Source organism: Panthera uncia, unplaced genomic scaffold, assembly GCF_023721935.1.
Source record: "Panthera uncia isolate 11264 unplaced genomic scaffold, Puncia_PCG_1.0 HiC_scaffold_1613, whole genome shotgun sequence".
Classification (NCBI taxonomy): Eukaryota; Metazoa; Chordata; class Mammalia; order Carnivora; family Felidae; genus Panthera; species Panthera uncia.
This window is the reverse complement of record NW_026058265.1, coordinates 7899-31253: the sequence shown is the minus strand read 5'-3', so window position 1 is coordinate 31253 and position 23355 is coordinate 7899. Positions and strand designations below refer to the sequence as shown.

General features: G+C 50.5%; 1 protein-coding gene across 1 annotated transcript; it reads left to right on the top strand.

Annotated features, from left to right (window-relative positions):
• The first annotated feature begins 7307 nt into the window (after positions 1-7307).
• On the top strand, positions 7308-22163 carry LOC125917245 (fatty-acid amide hydrolase 1-like). The gene is made up of 12 exons (XM_049623495.1): positions 7308-7364; positions 9979-10143; positions 10385-10534; positions 10857-10990; positions 11589-11795; positions 13018-13058; positions 13461-13585; positions 14787-15025; positions 16045-16144; positions 17852-17960; positions 19988-20133; positions 21822-22163. Exons 1-12 carry the CDS (start codon positions 7308-7310, stop codon positions 21948-21950), a joined length of 1602 nt encoding a protein of 533 aa, XP_049479452.1. The 3' UTR covers positions 21951-22163.
• Positions 22164-23355: the final 1192 nt, after the last annotated feature.

The window sequence follows — 23355 nt, the reverse complement described above, 5'->3', positions numbered from 1 at the left end:
TCCCTTCACGTTCATCTTATCCACCACCATGACCTTCATTAGTGCTCATTAAGACAACTCCCAGTCTATATTCCACATGTGGCTTTCTGCAAATCCTCCTCCATTCACTTCCCCCATCGGCCTACCCCTTCATCCTTCCCTCCACCCACTAAACATTTTGGATGCTTCCCACAGTATACTCAGGGTAAACAATCAGAATTGGTCACTGCCTGCATGGAGCTTTTGTTCTACCAGCAAAGAGACATCAAATGCATAATTACACAAAAACTCTTGTTAGAAGTGCAATAATGCAGAATCAATGCTTTATTATTTATTTAGAAACTTTTTAGTGTTTATTTAAAAAAAATGTTTATTTTTGAGAGAGAGAGAGAGAGAGCATGAGCAGGGGAGGGGCAGAGAGAGAGGGAGACACAGAATCTGAAGGAGGCCCCAGGCTCTGAGCTGTTAGCACAGAGCTCAACACGGGGCTTGAACTCATGAACTGCAACCATGACCTGAGCTGAAGTTGGACACTTAACTGGCTAAGCCACCCAGGCGCCCCATTTTAATGTTTATTTTTGAGGAGGGGGGGGGGAGAGAGAGAGAGAGAGAGAGAGAGAGAATGAGTGGGGGAGGGGCAGAGAGTGGGAGACACAGAATCCGAGGCAGGCCCCAGGCCGTCAGCACAGAGCTCAACACAGGGCTCGAACTCACAAACCGTGAGATCATGACTTGAGCTGAAGTCAGACGCTTAACGGGCTGAGCCACCCAGGTGCCCCTCTTATTATTTTATGAGAGTAAACCAAGTGGGACCTGCTCTGGCCTGTGTGTGTGTGTGCGCACGCACCTGTACGAATGCTTCCTGCAGGAATTGACATTTAAGCCAAGAACTGCATTGTCACACAAGCCAAAGAATGACCGTATTTCAAGAAGTATGGGGCTGAGGACTTCAAATGCTGCTGATTCAACATCAAAGAGATGGTTAAGATGATTTGGGCATAAGCCAAGATGGGTTGGGCACAGGAGAACAAATGGTGAAGTAAAGGCAGCAAGGTGCAGAGGACTTGAGAAGCTTAGGTGGGAAGGGGAGGAAAGACATAAGAGCAGCAGCTGTGAAGGCTATAAATCAGAGAGAATCTTTTTTTTTTTTTTTAAAGATGGGAGAGACTTAAGCATGTTAAATTCTGCTAGGAAGGAGCCAGCAGAGACACATAGAGATAAAGGTGAGAATGGAGGGCTCAACCTGGCCATCATTTGTCCATTTAAGAAGTATTACAAAGCACCTACCCTGTGCCAGGCACTTTGAAAAGGGCTGACAAGGTCCTTGCTTTCATGGAACTTACTTTCTATGGAGGAAGGCAAGGAATAAGTAAACAAGATAATTTCAGCTAATGGTAAGCGCAATGAAGAAATAAAATGGGGTGATATGCTAATGAAGGGGTACAAGTTTAGAAAGGGTGATGTAGCAAGGTTCAGGGTGCTGTAAAGGGGTGCAGGTGTCAGATGGCCTGGGGGAGCTGAGCCATCTGCAGAGCCAGGGTTCAGTGAGGGAGGCCTGGTTATGGGGGAAGGAAATGGTCAGAAAAAAGGAGGAAGGACACGGGGAGTTTGCCAATGAGCGGGGCTAGTTCCAGAGACCCGTTGGAGCAGACGCAGAGTGTCAGAGGGCAGATGACCTTGGGATTACCTTTTGGGTTGTGACAGGTCAGTTGCAAACTGCACATCTGGCTCTGGGCAGCCCCCAGGTGCTCAGACTCAACATTACTAACCACAAACCCATCTCCTTCCCGCCAATCCTTTTTTGTTTTTTTAATGTTTATTTTTGAGAGAGAGGGGCAGAGAAGGGGGACAGAGGATCCTGAAGCGGGCTCCACGCAGACAGCAGCGAGCCTGACACATCACAGCAGAGCAAGTGTGATGCCTGGTGTTGGAGGGAGCCTCACATGGGGCTGGGGATCAGGACTTGAGCCAAAGTTGGTTGCTCAACATACTGAGCCACCCATGCACCCCCTCTGCTCCCCCCCTACCCCCCCCCCCCTGCCAATTCTGCTTCTAACTTCCTGGTCTTGTGGGTGGAGCTATCATTCTCCTAATCCCAAGGACTGGCAGCCTCAGTTGTGATGGATTGCTCCTGTCTCCCCTCTGAGACAGGACTGGGCCAAAACATCCAAGAAGAGCCAAAGGGCTCCCAAACCAATCCTTCCTGCTCTGGGGCCCCATATCTTCCCATCGTTTGCACCTCCTTGCCTCTCAGTCCTCCTCTCCACTGCTTCCTTTGCCTGTAGGGGGCTCCTGGAACAAAGAGAAGATGGGAGATGAGTCCAGGAGGGAGAACCATTTGCCTGGGGAGGCTGGAATCACAAGGAACGTGGCCTTGTGTTGGAGTCAGCAGTAAGAGCCCAGCTAGGGGAACAGAGGCAGAGGTGAGGCTACACCTGCCTGCCTCTGTCCTCAAGTCCTTGCACCATCTCCCCTCAGGCTGATGCCTTTGGAGCCCTGCCTGCTCCCCCAGGGTTCCTCCTTTCTTCTCCGCCTGCTCCCCAGACACCCTCCAGAGTGAACCTGCTCAGTCCACTTCTATGTAGCCTGTAAACCACTTTAAGGGGGGTTGGCGGTTATTCTGGAAGCAGCAGGAAATCTCAGGGGCAACTCCATTAAGAACTGGCCTGGGTTAGACGATGGTTTTGGTGCCATGTTTGAGAGGTGGGATGGGGGAGAAGGATGTGAGGACATCTGACCAGAGTCTGGTCACCTGCCAACCTGCAGGCTTGGGCTCCTCTCCAGGCTTGTCTCTACCAAGGCCTATTCCTCTGCGTTGCCTGAGGCACAAGGGCTCTTGTCCCCAGGACAAAAGGTGGTGTAAGAACTAGGTGGGAGGAGTTTGGATTCTACCACCTGTAGGGCCCGGTGTGGCCCCTGCCCCCTGCCCCCTGTGGCCTCAGATGTGGGAGGGCGCTCTAGCATTTAGCTGGAGAATAAGCAGCTGGTGTTCTTGAGGAGGCAGTTGCTGTATCCACACAGGTTCCATGATGCCCGGGGTAGCTTGGCTGTTATACTCCATGCTGGTACTGCTCTTGCTGGCCCTGCTGGGGGCTGCTCTGTTCTTCTGGCAGCATACTCCAGCAAGGAACAAGATCCCCAGGGCACAGAGGCATAGAGTGGTAGCTTTGCAGCAGATGGAAGCACTGGCAAAGTGTCTCCGGCAGCAGGTGGGTGGATATCTATACATGAGGCCCCCAGCCCTCCATCCCAATAGGTGGATTCCACCTCCGGACCCTTACTCTGTCTCTTTCAGAAGACAAGGAGCCTGGGGCAATGGGGGAGGGAGGACAGTCCCCCACCCCTAGCTCTTCCCATGCTGGCTTTTTGTACTGCTGTCAGTTCCTACTCCATCCATGTCCTTTGAGCCCACTGAGGTTGGGGACAGTGTGTTTTCATTGTTCTCCCAGTGCCCACACAAGACTCAGTAACATGGTGGGTGTTCTCTTGAGCTATTTGTTGAAATAAGATAAACTGATGGAAGCAGTTGGAGGCAGGAGGTCTCCTTCAGGTCTCTTCCAGCCCCTGAGTACCCCCAAGCCCCACTGACACAGGAACCCTGGTCTACATAGTCTCTCTCCCATCCCCACCCCACTGAGTTCTGCAGATGTTTGAGAGCACCTGAGAGATGCAAAGCGCAAGGTGGTCATTGGAGATGGGATCCTCCCAGGAAGCCATGTGTCTTTTTTTTTTTTTTTACAGTCTATTTCTTTGTTTTTTTTGAGAAAGAGACAGACAGCATGAGTGGGGGAGGGGCAGAGAGCAAGGGAAAGAGAGAGAATCCCAAGCAGGCTCCGCACTGCCAGCACAGAGCCTGGTGCAGGGCTCGAACTCACAGAACTGTGAGATCATGACCTGAGCTGAAACCAAGAGTTGGATGCCTAACTGAGCCACCCAGTTGCCCCAAAGCTATGTGTCTTATAAGGGGCTTTTGACAGCTTAGGTGGTGACATTTCAAGGCACTGGTGCAGTTGTTGCGGCTAGGTGAAGGGACTGAGCTATGGGTGTTGCAGCAGAACCTGCCTAGGGCAGAAGAGAGCAGGGTGGGAAGGAGAGGCTGCTGACCTTGCACTGTTCCTGGGCTCTGCTGTGGGGCCTGGAGGATGTGACAGCCCCTTTCTGGGCTCCCCAACTGCCCTACAAGGGGTGGTATCTTAGGGTCCTCAACTTTGGTTGATGGTGGCTGACTCTCTGGGATCCCCGGGAGTGGGGGTTGTGGATAGTGCCTGAGGTGCTGTCCCCATGCTCTGGAGTTCCTGAGTGTCCTCTGCCGTCCCCTAGATGGTGATTGATGGCCCCAAGGGGCAGCTTCTCTGCCCGAGCTGCTGCAGTTCCTGAGAATGTGTATTAATATTAATTGGGGCTAATTAGTTGGATAAATCAATCTGCCCCCAGAGAGCAGCTGCCCCTCCCTGGTTGATGAGGAGGAAATCTGGGCTAATGGGGTTGCTGTGGTGAATCAGCATGATGGAGAGGATTCCTGTGTGTGTGTGTGTGTGTGTGTGTGCGTGTACCATCAGTGTGTGGTGGTGGGTTTGGGTTCCTTTATTGCACATACCAGAGCCTGCTTATGTGTGTCTCCTGCTGTGGTTTTATTGTGTACTGGTCAAGTGTATGCTTGGCTGTGTTGCTCCTTGTGTTTGGTTGTGCTGTGTGTGCCTGGCTTGGTGTGTATGAGTCGTGTTACTGGTTGGAGCATATACATCTAGATATGTGTGGCTGGTTTGGTTTTGAATGTTTGGTTGGGCATGTACATGGGTGTATGATGTGTGAGGACACCTGGTTCTGTGTGCGTCTGGGCATCTGGTTGGTATACAGGTGGGCATCTGGGATATGGGGCTACTGGGCCAGATACCCGGGGGTGTGTGTGTCTGGTTAGCTGGAGGAGAGGAAGGGGTGTGGGGTGAGATCACCCATGGTGTCTCCAGCTTCCCCCCAAGGCTACAGGCCTCTTGGCTCACAGTACCTTATTCTCTCCCCAGCAAAGCAAACCCAGGGATACCCTCAAGGCCTCAGGCATCCAGCTTTATGTCCCAGGGAGGTGGGAGGCTGAAACATAATAGGTCGCACCCTGGCGGGGTTCAAACTAATGCAATTCAGTTCAGCTTAGCAAAATTTTACAGAGGGCTCCTCTGGGTCTTGCCTTTTGCTGGACCCTGGGGACAGATTCATAACAAAGATGAATTTGACATCTGACTTAGACTTGCCTTAAGGATGCTCCTGGTCTGAGTGTGGTGAAGGCCAGATGCCTGTGGAGCTGTGGGACTCGGCAGGAAGGGCTTTGCACCATCTGGACACGGCTGGGTGGGGAAGGCTTCCCAGAGAGGTGGTGTTGGAGCTGAGCCTTACAGAATGTGTAGGAGTTTTCCAAAAGCAGGAAGGACGAGAAAAGGCAGTACCGGAGAGAGAAAAGCCTGAGAGAAGACAGTGTTCGTGTAGACCACAGAGAAAAAATACTCCTAGTCAGCTGGAGTAGACAAGCTGCCCATGGCTGCTGGCTGCTGGCTAGGAAGTTCTGGTCACCTCAGGGGGAAATTAGCCACCCTAAGGGCTGAGGGTTTTTATGATATTAAACATACTTAACAACCATTTGGAAATATTAATACTATATCAATTTACTAACAACTTTATATTTTCTTTGATTTTCAAACCACAATAGGAGGCAGCAGCAGTTAAGTGTGGAGAAGGCCAGATGTCCATGGAGCTGTGTGACCTGGCAAGAGGGGGATTTGTTCTAAACCAAAGCATATGTTATAACAACTTGAAAATGATATAAGTTAAGACTCAGTTCTTTCATCAAATTATCCTAATAATTTCCAAGTAAATTATTAATTTTTAGAGAACTTGTGGGGATCTTTTGATGTAGCTATCATCTTTGGAAGATGTCCCTATCTTTCAAAGCTCTCCCAATAAACTGAGAGTCGTTAGGTGATTTGTAGTCTCCTTAAGCAGAGACTATCCATCAACATCAACAATGTTCCTTGGGTTGAGTCCTTGCTCAGCTTCTGCCAAACCAGTAGCAATTACACTCAAAATTGTCTAGCTCAGAGCCCAATGTGTGGCTCTATCCCATGAGCCTGGGATCATGACCTGAGGCCAAAATCAAGAGTAGGATGCTCGACCGACTGAGCCACCCAGGTGCCTGTTGTCTAGCTGTTCTAATTCTGAGATTCTTTAAAATCAAGCATTTCTGTTGCCAACTAAGTTGTAAATATTGTTATTAGAATGTCATAATAAACTTCAATGACTAATCTCACAGGCCTCATGAAAAGTTGTGTAACAGTATAGTTAGGAGTGTGGTAGTTAAGAGAGGGCGGACAGTCTGTGTTTGAATCCTGACTTTGACGCGTACATTAAAAAAACAATTTTAATGTTTATTCAGTTTTGGGAGAGAGAGAGACAGAGCACAAGCAGGGGAGGGGCAGAGAGAGAGGGAGACACAATCCGAAGTAGGCTCCAGGCTCTGAACTGTCAGCACAGAGCCCAACACATGGCTCGAACTCACAAGCTGTGTGATCATGACCTGGGCCATAGTCAGACTTAGCCACCCAGGTGCCCCCGATGTGTACACTTCAAATAATTTCTCTGTGCCTTAACATACTCATCTCCACAATGGGGTGATGATTATAGTTATAGTACTCAAGCAAGTTCATAAGTGTTTACAGTGGCACCTGGCACACAGGTTTTTAGAGAGAGAAAACTCACACAAGAGCCCAGGAGGGGCAGAGAAAGAGGGAGACAGAGGATCCGAAGGGGGGTCTGAGCTGACAGCAGAGAGCCTGATGTGGGGCTTGAACTCACGAACTGTGAGATCATGACCTGAGCTGAAGCTGGAGGCTTAACCGACTGAGCCACTCAGGCACCCCTAACAAGCACCATATAAATGAAAGCTCTCACTTGAGTAATAATAAAACTAATGTCCTTGCTGAGTGGGCGTTTAGTGAGTTTCAGTGAATTTGTTCTGTTAGGTGGAAGTGGCACTCAACCAAGTTGGTGAACATGTTGCTGGACCCTTGAGAGCCCCGCCCATCCCACCAAGTCATTGGAGCGTCTGCCATACTGGCAGAAGAGCAGTCCCAGCAGTCACCTCCAGTGGCCCCCATTAGTGCCCTCTGCCTGCTCTTCGCACCTCTCCCCAGCTCCCTGAGAGGCTGCCATTTTTACAAGTGGCCATGTGGGGACAACTGCAGGGGAGCACTAGCCTCATGGGTCCAGATGGACATCGGGCACTTGCCGACCAGGGTGCCACCAAGGGGGCCACCTCTCCAGGTAGATATGTAGGAGTCGGGATGGGCATGCAGTTTTGGTGGGTGCCTGTGGGTCAGTGTGTGCTGCGATGGTCCTCGGTGGGCCCTACTGGGGCTCCTTAGGGCTGGGGGCCGCAGGGCAAGGGATGAGCACAGTCCTTGAGGGAATCGAATCAGAGACTATGCCTAGAGGGTCACTGCTGGGCTGGGCATTAACCTTTTACCTGCTGTACTGTGAAGAGAAGGTAGAATCCCATGGCAGGGGCTAGGGCAGCTGGGAGTGGTGGAGTACTCATGGGAGTGGCTTTTTGCTAAGTGACTCAGGAGGATTTCAGTATTTCAGCCACAGTGCGGCTGTAGAGGTGCATTCTAGCCAAATGCCCACCCTATTCTAGAGGCATCCAGGTCTGGGCCCTTCTGAAGGTCTTTGTGGCATGCAGGCAGGGAATTCCAAGCTGAGGCACAAGATGACAAAATGGCACAGTGAGTGGAGGGAATGGGCAGTGTGGCTAGAGCAGCAGAATACAGAAGTAGGGCAGGGAAACAGGAGGCTGGTGAAATGGGCCTACAGGGATCCAGGCAGCGAAAGGGCCTCGTACAGTGCCTGGCACCCAGGAGGTGCTTCATCATAAAAGCTTCCCTCCCCAGGAGCCATTAGGGGTGGTGTAGACCTTAAGTCTCTCCACTTTTATGACTTTGGGCCACAGAATTAACCTCTCTGTGTTGCCCTTGTTGGTGAAGTAGAAATATTGATAATGAAAGCACCTATCCAAGGGATTTTGTGAGGATTTAATGAAATGGTGCAAGCAAAGTGCTTAACATGGTTGCCAGCCACACAGTAAGCAGTCAGTACATGTGAATCTTGGTTTGTAACACACATTATACATTTATGGTGAAAGCCCTGTAAACCGTACTGAGGAGAATGGTTTTACAACTTTATACTGAGGGCAATTGGGAAATATGGTGTTACAGCATCTGAAAAGGATCACCTAGGCTGTAGTGAAGTGGTTGAGCTGCAGGGGTAAAGACTAGAGTCAGGGAGGCCAGTGAGGAGGCTGTTGAGAAAACTGAGAGACAGAGAAAGTTCTAGGCAAGGAGTCTGGTGAGTCAGAGGTGGAAGATATGAAGGAGGCAGAACCACCTATCGGCAGTACTTGTGGGTAAGAGAATGGTCACTGGGGCCAGACTGGTGTGGATCCAGGCTCTGCCACTTATGGCTTATGTGTCCTTGGCAAGTACCTCTGTGCCTCAGTGTCTTTTCTACTGTAAAATGAAAAAATAATATGCCCTCCCTCCTTGGGTTGTTATAAGGAGCGACATGAGCTATTATATGTAAAATGCTTGGAATTTGGCCTAGAACATATTAAGTGTAATAACACATCTTCCATGTGATTGAAATTAGCTATTATGACTATCATCAGAACTGGGATGTAAGGGAGTGACCCGGGATGATTCTGAGGACTATTGCTCTGACATGAGCATCATCACTTGGGAATTTCATGATGAACAGATTTGGTCTTAAAACAATGAATCCTGGGGTGCCTATGGATATGTGGATCAGTAAATGGGTCTGAGGCATGGCAGGAAATAGGACTGGGCTGTAGTCACAGGGTAATCGGGGCATCCTTGGGACACATCTGGCTGCTGAAGTCACCCAGGGAGGGTGGGTAGGTAGGGAGAGAGGAGGCCAAATCCTGAGGAGCACCAACATTTATTTACAGGAGGGAAGAGGGGCAGAGGGGACTGAGAAGGAGCCACCCAGGGGCAGGAGGAAGCCAGGAGAGTTGAGGGCACAGAGAATTTCCAGAAGGCAAGTGCCTAAGAGTCAGATGCTACTGAGGAGAGTAAGATGGGGACTAAGAAGAAACCAAGAGATTTAACAACCAAGAAGACTTGAGCACTAACCTCCGGGGAAATCCCCTTGTCTGCCACCTCCCCTCTCCAGGACCAAAAAAGGCCCACTGTGCTGTCTTCCCACCCAGCCCCCACTCCAGCTTGTAGGCATCAGGGTCTCAGCTGGGGGCCAGGAGGACAAATGAAGACTATTTCACCTTCTTGAGTGCCTGCTGTGCTCTAGGTCCTTGTCTTATCACACTTGCCTCTGATAAGAGTCCTGAGGGGCTGGTGTCACTCCTCCCCTCATACTCTGAGGGGAGTAGCTGGGTAAATCATGATTGGCTTCTAGTCCTTTCTTTTTTGGAGAGACCTGGGTCGTGGGAGGGGAAGGGATCAACCCTGGGTTACCCAGATGACCAGTCCTGTGTGTGGTCAAGGCTGGGTGCCAGATCTCCTGACACTCATGCTGGATCTTGCCCTTTCCCAGGTCAGATCACCAGAAGTGGGAGGGCTGGATAGGAAGGAAAGGTGGGATGCCAGGGTGCCCCATGAAGGCAAACCATACAGAGATGAGCCTCAGTTCCATAACCCCTGAGTTCCAAAACGTGCATATAGAGTCACTCTCACTGCACTTGTGCCCTTTTTGGGTAGCAAGATGAGGAGCAGGCTCTCCTCTGTGCCAGGCCTCAAGATGGGCACTGGAGAGGCAGAGGCAGAGGAAACATCTGTGCCCTGTAGGGCTTTCATGCCAACCTGGAGACAGATCAGGAAATGTTCTTCATGCTAAAGGAGAAGCACAGGATCATGTGCTGAACACATGGCTGTGTGTGCAACTGTGTATCCAGTGGAGTGTGGGGATGTGATGCTGAGTGTGTAGGAGTGCACTGGAGTGGATCAGTCATTGACCTCTGTCCTCCCATCTCCACAGGAGCCATCCCTGGACCCCAAGCCCATCCTGGAGCTGCTCCTGGAGACACTGGTCCAGAAGCTGCAGGATGAAGAACTCAGTGTGGAGAGCGTCCTGTGTAGCTACTTAGAGGAGGTGGGGGTCTGGGTCAGGAGTGGGGTGGGGGCTAGCACCTGTTGTTGTCCTACTCAGAGGAGGTGGATGTCCGGTGTAACATCGTGGTGCTGCAGCTAGCTTGGGAAGGGGTGCATGCCACTGTCATCTGTCATTTCTATCCTGCTCTGAGTTGGGGTGGTGGGAGGGGCTGGGGTGACTAAGTGCCCCATCCCTGGCCTCACCCTGAGCCCCTTATCTGGTCTCCCTCAATGTTGCTCAGGCACTGAAGGTACACCAGGAGGTGAATTGCCTGACGGATTTCCTGGGTGAGTGTGAGGAGCAACTACAGGCATTGAAGAAGCTTAAGAAGACTGAGAGAGGCCTTCTTTATGGGGTCCCTGTCAGCCTCAAGGACCCCTATGACTGCAAGGTGAGCCGGGAGGTGTACGTTCACATGTGTACATGTCTGTGTGTGTGCCTGTATGCCACTGAGCCTGTGAGCATCTGACTGTGTGACATTGGGCAAGCTACTTAATCAAGGATGCAGAACTAGAAAGTGGCCAGTTAGGATCTGAACCCAGCTCTTGCCCACCATATTCTTCTGCCACTCGTGAGCTCCCCTAAGGGTACAGCGTGCATGTCTGAGGCCATGACAACGTGTGTGAGTGGGAGCAGAGTAAGGAGGAGAGTCTGTCCATTGGATGGTTTCATCCTGGCCCCTATGGGCTGGAGTTAATGTCACTTTCTTGCAGGGCCATGATTCTACATGTGGTCTGACCCAGTTCCTGGAGAAGCCAGCGGCCAAGGATGGGGTCATTGTGCAAGTGCTCAAGGCTCAAGGAGCTATTCCCTTTGTTAAGACCAACATCCCCCAGACAATGTACAGGTCTCTGAAGTGTGTAGGCAGGGGCTGGGTTTGGGGCTGGGCTCAGGACTGACAGCAACACAAAATCCCAATTCAGAGAAGAAGGTGAGGTGGGGGCCAGTCAAGCAGATCTCGAGGATCAAGGTTCTTGGGCAAGTCTTTTCTGCCCTCTGAGCCTCAGCTTCCTCATCTTATAATGTCTGGGTGGACTCCATAGTCTCTACAGGCCCTCAGACTCTGCAGTTCTGAAGAGTTTCATCTCTGTGTTTATCCCCGTTTCTCTCTCTAATTGTTTTTCTTATTCCCTGTTCTCTCTCCTCTCCCTCAGCACTTAGTGTACCTACTTTTGTGAGGAACCTGCTCCCAATTCTGACAGCAGGGCTGTGGGCTCCTGTCCTTAAGTTAGGAGTTGTGGTTGGTGTCCACTCTTGGTCTTTCCTGTGGCAGTAGGCCCTCACCTCAGCTGTAAGGGAGACTGGGAGACTCAGCCCCAGGGAGGAGTTTGGGAGCCAAAGAAGCCCTGGGGTTGATTCCTGGGGGGATCAGTCTCTACATGGGGGGGGGGTGTCTCCCCAGTTAAACTTTCACCTCCCAGCCCCTTTTCTTCTGCTTCCCTCAGTTTTTATTGCAGCAACCCCATCTATGGACAGACTCTGAACCCTCTGAACTTAAAGAAGACACCAGGGGGCTCCTCAGGGGGTGAGGGAGCCCTGCTGGCAAAAGGAGGTTCCATCCTGGGCATGGGTACTGACACTGCTGGCAGCATCCGCATACCAGCCAGCTTTTGTGGTATCTGTGGCCTCAGGACCACAGGATACCGCCTCAGGTACTTGGTGCTGGGGGGCGGGGGGGAGGGGTAGACTCAGCTCAGTGTAGGGGAACAGAGGTGTGGGGGGAGTAGTGCCAAGCAGGCCCCTCACTCTTATTCACTTAGCTCAGTACTAGTGAAAGTGGCTAAAGACAGGAGGGCTTCAAATAACTCCTGCTTCAGCCCCAGATAAACACACCATGTTTGGTACAGGTGGCAGAATAGACCTTCCACTCACTCATTAATTCATTTGTTCATTAATTCATTCATCTTTACATCTATCCATCTACCTCCCTGTTCCCTTAGTCATTCATTGATCCAACTGTTTTTCCATCTATCCATCCTTTGTCCATTCATCCACCTATGTAGTCATCATCCCATCAATCAACTTCACTATTCACCCACCATTTAATTTATCTAACAAATATATTGAGTGTTTCTTCCGTCACTGACACTGTACTAGTTATTTGGGCTATATCAGTAAGCAAAAGGACACCTATCTCAGCCCTTGAAAATCATATATACATCCTTCCTTCCCTTTGTTCATCCATCCATCCATCCATCCATCTCCCCATCTATCCACTCATCTAGCTATCTGTTTATCCATCCATATCTGCCTCTGTTCATTCATCTACGTATCTCAGCCCCACCATGAGAACCTACACTGTGGTGGCCCCTGTACTGGGGACACAGAACACTCTCAGACCCAGTCCCTGTCCCCCCCCCCCACTGCTGTGCTCTTAAATATGCAGATGGATTAGTCAGAAAGTGATTGGAGCTCTAAGAGAGTGTCAAAGCTTGTCAGAACTCACAAGATGAAGCTGACATTTTCTTCAGCAGAGATTTATTGAAAGCCTAGACTTTAAATTTTCAGAGGCAGGGCAAGGGAAAGGAAGGCTTCCTGGAGGAGGCAGAATCTGAGCTTGGTTTTAAAGGATGGACATGCAGGGATGGTGTAGAACCTAGAAGGCTGTAAACTGTGAACAGCCTACTTTGCCTGGAGTAATATGTGTGTGTCGAAGGGCAAGAATGGGGAAGCTGTGAGTTGATACTCCAGAGCCTCGAAGTCAGTCAAAAAGATCAGACTTAATGCTGTGGGCAGCAGGGTCATGGGAGGGTTGAAGCAGCTCATCTTCCTGGGTGTTGGGCCCTGGGGGAGTGCTTGGCTGGGTGCTAAGGCCTGGGCACTCAGGCCCTTCCCTTCAAGTGCTGAGGTGGGCTCTGGGTGGGGGTTTTGCAGCTTCTCTGGAGTTTCCAGTGCTGTCAAAGGCAAGAAATCAGGTAAGCTCCTGTCTGTGCTTGTGTCCATACCCAAAGATAAACTTGCCAGCCTTCCTCCCAAGGACATTTCACTCAGCCCCTATCTGAGACAGATTAGCCCCACTTAATGATAAAGAATGGATCCCACCAGGCCTCCCCTAGTCCAATGAGAAGTGCTTCCTACTATCTAGCTTTAATATCTCCTACTGGTCTTTAGATGTTTGGCCCCAGATGAGATTCTTCTTTCAGGCATCAGAGCTACTTTGGCTGGTGTGCCAACGCTACTTGTCCTCAACCCCTGGCCCAGGTTGGCCCCAGGGCCCTTTAACACTGATCACGGTCCTGAGCTCCACCCTCTGAGGCCAGGCAGTGGGGGTCCCCAGAGCAGAAAGGGTGAGAGGAATCTGCCTCTTCTGTGTTCAGTGACTACAGTGGCTGGCCCCATGGCCCGGGATGTGGAGAGCCTGGCCCTGTGTCTGCGAGCCCTGCTAAGTGAAGACATGCACCGACTGGACCCTACTGTGCCTTTTATGCCCTTCAGGGAGGAGGTGAGCTGGGTTGGGGAACAGGCCACCTCTCCCCTCCCCCATTCCTCATTGACCTGTCTACCATCTGACCATCTTCTGTGGAGACCTCCTTTCCCAGCCCATGGTACAGTGACCAAGAAGCCTCTATGCTCAGTCATGTTTACATCCTACCCCTGCTCGACACCAGCTGCTTTGGCCTCTCAGCTACTTGGAGTCATAGCCAATACTGCCCCCAGAGAGGGACTTCATCATCACATACCCAACACACACAGACATACACTCAGCAGATATGGTTTAGAGAGTCTGGTATCTGGTTAAACGAGGCTGTTAGTCCCCTAGGTAACCTTAGCCAAGTCACATCTCTTCTCTGGGCCCCAGTCTCCTCAGTGGTATAATAAAGAGGTTGCACCTGAAGATTTCTCCAGGCTGGCAGCCTTCATTTATTCAGTAGTTCATTCAACAAAATTTATTGGTACCTACTATGTTCAGGCTCTTTGTAGTTCATCCTAATATTCACTATATAGAATGAGCATTGTGCTTCTCAATTTATGGGCGAGGAAACTGAGGGGAAATGAAATAACTTGCCTATGATCGCATAGACAGTAACTGGAAGAGGTAAGCTTTGACCCCAGCCCTGTCTGCTCCAGAACCCTCTCCATAGGGAGAATCTCTGTCTACCATTCATTCAATGTCTACTCATCTGATTCCCTACTCACATCCTAGTATAATTAACCTGTGATCATTTTCTGTCATCTATTATTTGTCTCTAGTGATCTTTCCATCTCCATTGTCTCCTGGCTGTTTTTTTTAGCTTAAAGATCTTTGTGTCTATTCGTCTACTTACTTAACTGCCCACCCACTCAATTCCAATCATCCATTCTCCCACCCACCCATCTATCCATTCAACCCTCTGCCCATCCACCCATTCACCATCTCATACATACACCCTCCCACTCATTCATGAATCTATCTACCATCTATCTACCTATCCACTCCATCCACCCAATCATCATGTCGTCATCCATTTGTTCTTCCAGGAGTTTCTCCAGAGGACCTAGAGCCTGCAAAGTATGTAGAGAGTCTCCAGGGAGTTCTTGGGGAGCCTCTGTAGATTTCCCCTGGGTTGAAAACAGCTGTGTTCCAAGGTCCCAGCCTACAAGTCTTAAGTCTTAAAGAGGTGTTCTCTCTCCTGAGAGCCCCACCCAGCCCCTGTTGCCCCCAGGTATACTCCAGTAACCAGCACCTTCGAATTGGCTTCTGTGAAACAGATGGCTTCACCCAGCCATCTCCTAGCATGGCCAGGGCTGTGAGGCTCACCTCCAGGCTGCTCCAGGATGCGGGACATCAGGTAGGCTTGCTTACCCCTGGATGGGGAGGGAAGCCAGACTGGCGAGGAGACTGGGCTGGGCCATTCTTGGAGAGAAAGGAAGTTATATCTGAGTTTGAGCTGCTAACATCACTGTGTTTCCCCTAGGCTTCCTGGAGAAGACTGATGGGTGCAGGTGGGGGCAGGGTGGGCCCCACCCTGTGAGGAAGGCATCAAGATTTTGCATCCTCCCCCTTCAGTGGTGGGGACCAGGGATTCATTCCTGTAATTCCTATAGATTTGGTTTCTCCATCAAATGGCTGTAAGGAGAACTATGTCCTCAAAATCATTTCCCTCCCCAGCCCCTGCCTCCCTCCAATGTCTTATCCTGGTCCTGTCTCCCCTTTGAGAACTGCTGGTTGGCCACATGTGTACTATGTGGTCTTGGGCCAGTCTCTTAACCACCTGGAGCCTCAGTTTTCTACCACATAGGGCAGCTGTGCAGATTAAATGAGCTCACATATGTAAAGCACTCAGCATGGGGCAGGATCCCAGTGAAGCAGGCACGGCTGCCTGAATGCCATGGCATCTCTGTGTAGGGTGAAGGGCTGGGCATGGCAGCAGAGGGGTTGGAGTGGATGGAGATGAGCGGCGATTTGGTATCCTCTCTTTAAATCCTGAAGGATGCAAAGAGAATACCAGGCTGGGTGGGAGGAGCCCCAGGCCCTGACTCAGCCTCTGTCTCTCAGGTCATCCCCTTCTCCATCCCCCATATAAAGTATGCTGTCAAACACCTGTTCGAGGGGGGTCTGTTTGCTGATGGAGGGGCCACCCTTCTGGAGAAGCTGTATGTTTGTCAGGATTCTGACATGGGGCATGGTGAAAACAGGGTTGGGGGTGGGGCTGGCAGCAACCTGTGCCTTAGGAAGGGGACTGCAGGCCTGGGTTGGTGGGGTGCCTCTGGTTAATTGTGTGACCTTAAATGGCAAGTCAGCTGTTTGGGCTCTATCTTCACCATGCATGGTTCCAGGGTGGTGGTGGTGGAAACAGAAGAGTTTCTTTGGGTCTGACCTCCTTCCATGGCCTGCCTCTGGAATGGGAGTTGGGTGGGTACGGGAGCCAGTCAATGGCTGAAAGGCTGTAACTGACTAGATATGTGTCTGTGGTTCCTCAGTGAGGGGGACATTGTGGACCCCTGCATAAAGGGAATGATCAACTGGCTCCGCCTGCCAGACCTACTCAAGTGTTTCTTGGCCTGGATCCTGAAGTACACAGTGAGTATGGGACCAAGGTGGGGAGGCATTCAGGAGGGGAGGAGCCCAGGGAGGAGAAGGACTCAGAGAGGAGGATGGGGCCCAGAGAGTAGTGGGGGCTTAGAGAAAAGGAACCAAAAGGGCTGATGGGGACCAAAAGAGAAGGGTGCTTTCAGAGAGAGGAGTGCATCTCAAAAAGAGGAAGGGCAGGGGCGCCTGGGTGGCGCAGTCGGTTAAGCGTCCGACTTCAGCCAGGTCACGATCTCGCGGTCCGTGAGTTCGAGCCCCGCGTCAGGCTCTGGGCTGATGGCTCAGAGCCTGGAGCCTGTTTCCGATTCTGTGTCTCCCTCTCTCTCTCTGTCCCTCCCCCGTTCATGCTCTGTCTCTCTCTGTCCCAAAAATAAATAAAAAAAAAAAACGTTGAAAAAAAAAATTTAAAAAAAAAGAGGAAGGGTGGGGGCCAAGAGGGGGCTCAGGGCTTGTGGAGGAGTAGAAGCTTCCATGACAGTGTGCTGAGCAGAGTTGCTCTTCTTGGACCCCCATCCTGGGCAGGCTGGTGTTGCCCTGTGGTTTCTGAATGGGTTTCTTCCTCTAGGAACCCCGAGCTAGCCAGACTTGTGAAGAGATTCGTGGAGTGGGGTGAGTGCTAGTCTCCTCAGGTCAAGGTCACAAGCATCTTCCATGGGGTAGGGGAGTTGAGTGAGGGTCATGTGGCTAGAGTTGGCATCCACTGAGGGTGAGGGCTATTTAGACGTTGGGATCTAATTAGGTTTTTGGGTCATGTCTGACACTAGTTAAATTTAGACTTTTGAGTGGGGTTGGGATTGGGGCTACTTTGGGCCTGAGGTTTGATTTGGAGTTAAGCTCTGAGTTCTGGTTAGAATTAGCTTAGGGTAAAAGTTGGGCCTAATCTGAGGTTGGGTTTGGGCTGGGGTTGGGGTTGGGGTTAAGGTTGGAAATGGTCAGCCTGAGGGCTGACTGGGGGGCCTCACAGGTTAGGGGAAGAACCCGTGGTTCTGGGGGGGGAGGCTGTAAGTCTCTGCGGCTGGTGACGGTGGCGGGGGGAGGGCATCAACCAGAGGGTGTGTACTCTTGGGAACGTTGGGTAGGCAAGGTATTTTGGTCAGCAAATAAGACAAGGGTCATCCCAGCCCATCAGCTGATTTGTAGCCTGCACTGAGACTAGGCTCTAGCTCTTGGCTGTAATGTCCCCATTTTGTATAAAAGGGGGTCCCCCCATGCTGACCTTTGGAATTCTGAATCTTCCTTATTCCCCCAGGACTCCCAAGAAACTGTGGGAGCAGCACGCAGCAGTGCAGGTGATGTGTGCCTGAAGAGACAAGGGACTGATGGAACAGGGGCAGCAGAGGCCTGGGTTGTGACAGGAGTAGCCAGACAGGGAGTGGAGCTCTGTCCCAGCCTGCAGGGGAGGCCCGGCTAAACTCAAAAGGGGAGGCTTGGTGACCCAGGAGGTTAATTTAGTCCATTTCCTTGGGGGCCAGGATGATATGTTGTTCCCAAATGACTGCAGCTTGAGATTCCCCTTGCCATCCCTTTACCTCGGCCCCTGGGAAGGCCCTGACCCTCTCCAGATAGCTTAGTCTGTATCTTACAGCCTGGGGATTCTTCCTGATCTTTAACAGGACTTGGCCTGGCAGCCCCTGACCTTGTCCTGCAAATAGTGACCTCTGCTGGTCTTGCCCCTCCCATACCCCACTATCCCTGCAGGAATATCAGCAAAAGTTCATAGCCAAGTGGAGGTCCCTGGACCTGGATGTGCTGCTGATGCCAGCTATGGACCCCGCCTTCCATATATGCTATTCTGAGATAGGAACAGGTGAGAAGACACCAGGTCTTAGTGAAGTTGAGACCCAGAGTCCAGGACTTCAGAGTCCTGCCACAGCCTCTGAGGCCTTGACCTCTGTCACCATTCAGTATTTAAAGCAACGTCTTAAATTGAGATAAAATTCAGATGACAAAAATTCACTATTTTACAGTGTACAATTCAGTGGTTTTTAGCATATTTAGTGTGTGGTGCAAACACCACCACTATCTAATTCCATTTCCATTACCCTGAAAGGAAACCCTGTACCTGTTAGCAGACACTCCCAATTTTTCCCATTACCTTTTATTTGTATTTTTCATTTTTTAAAGTTTATTTATTTTACCTTTTGAGAGAGAGAGAGAGAGAGAGCGCGCGTGAGCACATGCATGTGGGGGAGGGGCAGAGAGGGAGAGAGAAAAATCTGTGCTATCAGCACAGAGCCAAATGCAGAGCCAGACACAAGGGCTCAAACTAAGGAACAAACCATGAGATCATGACCTGAGCCAAAACCAAGAGTTCAGATGCTTAACCCACTGAGCCACCCAGGTGCCCCTCCCATTCACTTTTTTTAAACATTTTTTTTTTTAGTTTATCTATTTATTTTGAGAGAGAGAGTGCAAGCAATGGAAGGTCAGAGAGAGAGGGAGAGCAAGAATCCCAAGCCGGCTGCATGCTGTCAGCCCGACTCGGGGCTCAATCTCAGGAACTGAAACATGAAATCGTGTCCTGAGCCGAAATCAAGGGTCGGACGCTCAACTGACTGAGCCATCCGGGCGCCCCTGAAATACAATTTACATGCAATGAAACTCACCGATTTTCAGAGTGTAATTTGATAAATTTTAACAAATAAATATAGCTGTATGACCACCACCATGATAAAAGTATATTTTGGGGCGCCTGGGTGGCTCAGTCAGTTAAGTGTCCGACTTCAGCTCAGGTTGTGATCTTGCCATTTGGGAGTTCGAGCCCTGCGTCGGGCTCTGTGTTGACAGCTCAGAGCCTGGAGCCTGCTTTGGATTCTGTATCTCCCTCTTTCTCTGCCCCTCCCCTGCCCGTGCTCTGTCTCTCTCAAAAATAAATAAACATTAAAAAAAATAAAAAAAAATAGAATGTTTTCATCACCCACCAAATTTCCCTGATGTCCCTTTGCAGTTCACTCTACCCTTACATCCTGCAACCACTGATCCGCTGTCACTATAATTTTGCCTTTTCTAGGATTTCACATAAATGGAATCCGAAGGAATAAGGCTTTTCTGTCTGGCTTCTTTCACTTAGCATATCCATTCACTCGTAACATGCTTTCTGCTGCCTCACTTCAAAAGGTGCCTTTGGCCTAGCCCCCCTGAGATGCAGCCTCAGCACAGGGCAGTGTCTGAGACACTGCTGGGGCCCCTGCCCAGCACAGGTACAGGTCTCAGAGGTGTTCTCAGTGCAGAATGAAAACCCACCTCAAGCCTGGACTGCTCTGCCCCGGGTCCCCCCACAGTGGCTGCCCAAAGGCACATCCCATACCTGGCCCTGCACTGATGTCCTCTGTTGTCACCGCTGCCTCTTTGACAGTCACTCCCTACATGCAGGTGGCTGTTGCAGAGGGGAGCTGCCTTTTAACTCAGGGTGGCCCTGCACACCTGGGCCATCTTGGAGCCCAGTGTACTGCAGGCATGAGCTGACTCCTCTGTCACCCACCAGCTGTGTGGCCTGTGGAAAACCACCTAACCTGTCTACCCCCTCGGGTTCCACATTTGAACACAGGAAAGAGTACTCTCCACTTCCCAGGGGTGGAGAGGACTCAAGCAATCAGCAGTGGAAAGAGGCCAGCACGGGGCCTGGCACTGAGTAAGGCCTCCGCAGCGTCCATTCTCTCTTTCCCTCCACTGCTGGGTGAGCGAGAGGCAGTTGTCAGGTGCACTCCCAGCGCCGCGCAAGCCCAGAGTGCTACAGTTCCAAGGAAGACCCTGAGGGGGCGCTCACCCAGGATTCTTCCCCACCTCAGTCTTGTCGGCTGATGATTTTCTGGGCTTGCCTGGACCTTCCTACAGATATTGCCTCCTACACGGGCCTGTACAACGTCCTGAACTTCCCTGCTGGTGTTGTGCCGGTCACCACTGTGACGCCGCAGGACGAGGAGGAACTGGCCTTCTACACGGGATACTACGGAGATAGTACCGACAAAAATTTCCAGAGGGTCAGTTTCCCTCCCCATGCCTCTCCCCCAGTGGCACAAGCCAGGACTGATTCTTGCCTCAATCCCAGTCGGGCAAATTGGGGCAGGTTGGGGCCAGTCATTCCTAGTGTTTATCCTTTATCACTTCTGCTACAGTGTTATCTCATCTTGGAGGACACACCGTTTTATCTCCAAGTCCGCCTCTGTCCTTGCCGTGGGAGAATACTTAACAAAACCACTGGTCTTCTTGACACTTCCCTAGGAAAAGTCAATCCCAGAGACAGGAAGAGGGGGGCAAATGTCCCTGGTGAGGAGCTTAGTATGTAACTGGATTGGACACTGCTCCTCTCTGAGCCTCAGTTTCTTTGCCAGGAAAATAGGAATTAAAATATCTGCTTTGCAGGGTTGTCCTAAAGTTTCCACTGAAAAACAGTGAAGCAATTAGCATAAGTCTTTGTATACAGGATGTGTACAATACATGCTACTATATCACTGATTCCGAGGTAGCTTCACAGAAGGAAATATTTCCATGGGCCTATTTAATGCACGGTCTAAAATGACAAGCCTGTCTTGGGTGACAGGGAGAAAGAGGGAGAGAGAGACTGACTCTGAAAGGTATGCATGTGTCTGAGTCAGACATTAAGCAACTTACTTTTTTGGAAATTGATTTTATTGCTAGAGTTACCCAGTGGAACTGCTGACCTGAATTCTGAGAAAATAACAATAAGGATACTACCTAATGTGTCTTGAGCTCTTACTCTGTTCCAGGAGCTGTTTAAAAAGTGCTGTATATATAGTAAACCATTAAATCCCGTAACTGTCCCGTGAGGTTTTACAAATGAGGAAATGCAGGCACACACAGGTTAAGAGACTTGACCAGTGCCACACACAGCTGAAGTGGAGGAGCCAGGACTTGAAGCCAGTTGACCTGGCTCCAGAGCGAAGGCAAATAAGGGCTTTCATAAAACAATGAAAACACGTTTGAATTCCTATGTTTGAATTTCATGGCAGGACTTAGGCTCAGTCCCCATGTTCCTAAGTCTGTGTTTGAGGCCCAAGTACCCCCTTCACTGCAGAAGTATGACTAGGCTCTAGATCAGGGATTTGCACATTCTTCTTTCCTTTGCTGAGAACATTAGGTGGATACTCAGTTTTGTATTTTTTTTTAATTTTTAAATCTTTTTATTAAAAAAACTTAATGTTTATTTTTGAGAGAGAGAGAGAGAGAGAGAGAGAGAATTCAAGTGGGAGAGGGGTGGAGAGAGAGAGAGACACAGAATCTGAAGCAGGCTCCAGGCTCTGAACTGTCAGCACAGAGCCTGATGCGGGGCTTGAACTCACTAACCACAAGATCATCACCTGAGCTGAAGTTGGATGTTTAAGCAACTGAGCCACCCAGGTGGCCCCTTTAAAAAAATTTTTTTTTAATTAACAGTTTTATATTTTATGATTATAGTCAGTTCTGTGCATGGGGAGCAAGTTTTACATCTTAGCCCTGGCGAACTATAGACCGATACAGTCAGAATAGGTTTTCCAGGTTTCCCTGAGAGTTGAGGAAGCCTGGAACTCTGAGCTCCAGGGCATCTCTGCCTTAATATAGACTGGTGATGAGATGTTTGGACTAATGCATATGGGTGGCAAGGAAGGCTGGGCGAGGGACCTGTGAGCAGAAAGCAGGCTCTAAGTCCACTGACCCTCTCTCTGAGCAGGCGGTACAAGGATCTGTGGGACTTCCTGTGGCTGTGCAGTGCATTGCTCTTCCATGGGAAGAGGAGCTGTGTCTCCGGTTCATGAAAGAGGTGGAGACCTTGGCCAAGAACCACAGTGGACCCAAGTGACTGGCCACTCCTTCTCCCGGAGGCCTTCTTCATCCTCATCCAAGTCTGCTCCTGATGCCCCTTTTCATGAATACCATATCTGCCTCATGTCTCCTCCTCCCTGAGGCCCACCACATTCCTTTTCTTTGTCATTCCTCTGTGTGGGTACTCAATACACGGACTCCTCACATTGGCCCAAGATGGGGCACAGGGTGAAAGGGCCCAATAAACATTTCTGACTGCTTGACCTTGTGATCTCTGGTCTAGGTGGGGCTCTAGCCTCCTGGTGGCCTTCTGCCTCCAGCTATTCTCCTCCAGCTCAGTCCCCCAGATGATATCCCAGACTGCAGCAGAGGGGAAGGAGCCCCAAACAGAGAGGCTGGTGACCTGGGTTCAAGTCCTGGTTTTGCCACTGGCTTGCCGTGTGATGCTGGGCAAGTTGCTTCTCCTTTCTGGACTTCAGTTTTCTCATCTACAAATTGAAGGGGTTAGATGTGATGAGGTCCATGGTATACCTGTCAACTTGACTATTCTGTGAGTTGTGACTTCTAGGCACTTCCCTGATCTAGAACTTGCCATGGCTCCCATTGCTGTCTAGAGAAAGTTCCAAAGAGTAGGACCAAGGGAGTGAAACCCAGTCAGAACAGACCCAAGGTTGGGACCCAGAGCCAGGCTCACAGTCCAGTGCTTAGCCTGCAAAGCTGCAATTTCTTGGCTTGACAGCCAGCAGCTCCCAAGATCCTCCACAGCTTCTTCTGCCAGGGCTCCACCACAGCACAGCCTCCCTCCCTTCCCTCAACCTGGAGCCTTCTTGCCACCACAAGCATGTTTTACATTTCTGCGTCTGTGCCTCTGTCATCCTGTTCCCACCACCCAAACACGTTCACTGTCTTCTCTGTCCTTCAAACCCTGCATCAAACGCCACCTCCTTCAGGAAGTCTTCTTTGATCCCTCCAACTCCCTCCATGACCTTCCATTCATCTGAACTCTCTTGAGGTCCTCCTGCATTAAGACTTACCCTTTCTGTATCTCACTCCACTTTACAGTCCTACTTCCAGTCAGCCAGGCAAGCTAATGGACACATTCCTTCCTGTGCTTGATAGCACAGACTTTCTGAAGATAATACCTCAATGCAGAGGAATAGATTTCATCCATCCACCCATCTGCCTATATCAATCCATCCTACATTTGTTGAGTGCCTCCTCTGAACACAAATGATGGAATTTCAGGCAGAAAAAGACCCGAGTTTAACTAAGAAGGAATCACACCAGGGGCACTTGGGTGGTTCAGTTGGTTAAGCATCTGACTCTTGATTTTGGCCCAGGTCGTGATCTCACAGTTCCTGAATTTGAGCCCTGCACCGGGCTTTACACTGGCAGTGCAGAGCCTTCTTGGGATTCTCTCTCTCTCCCTCTCCCCCACCACC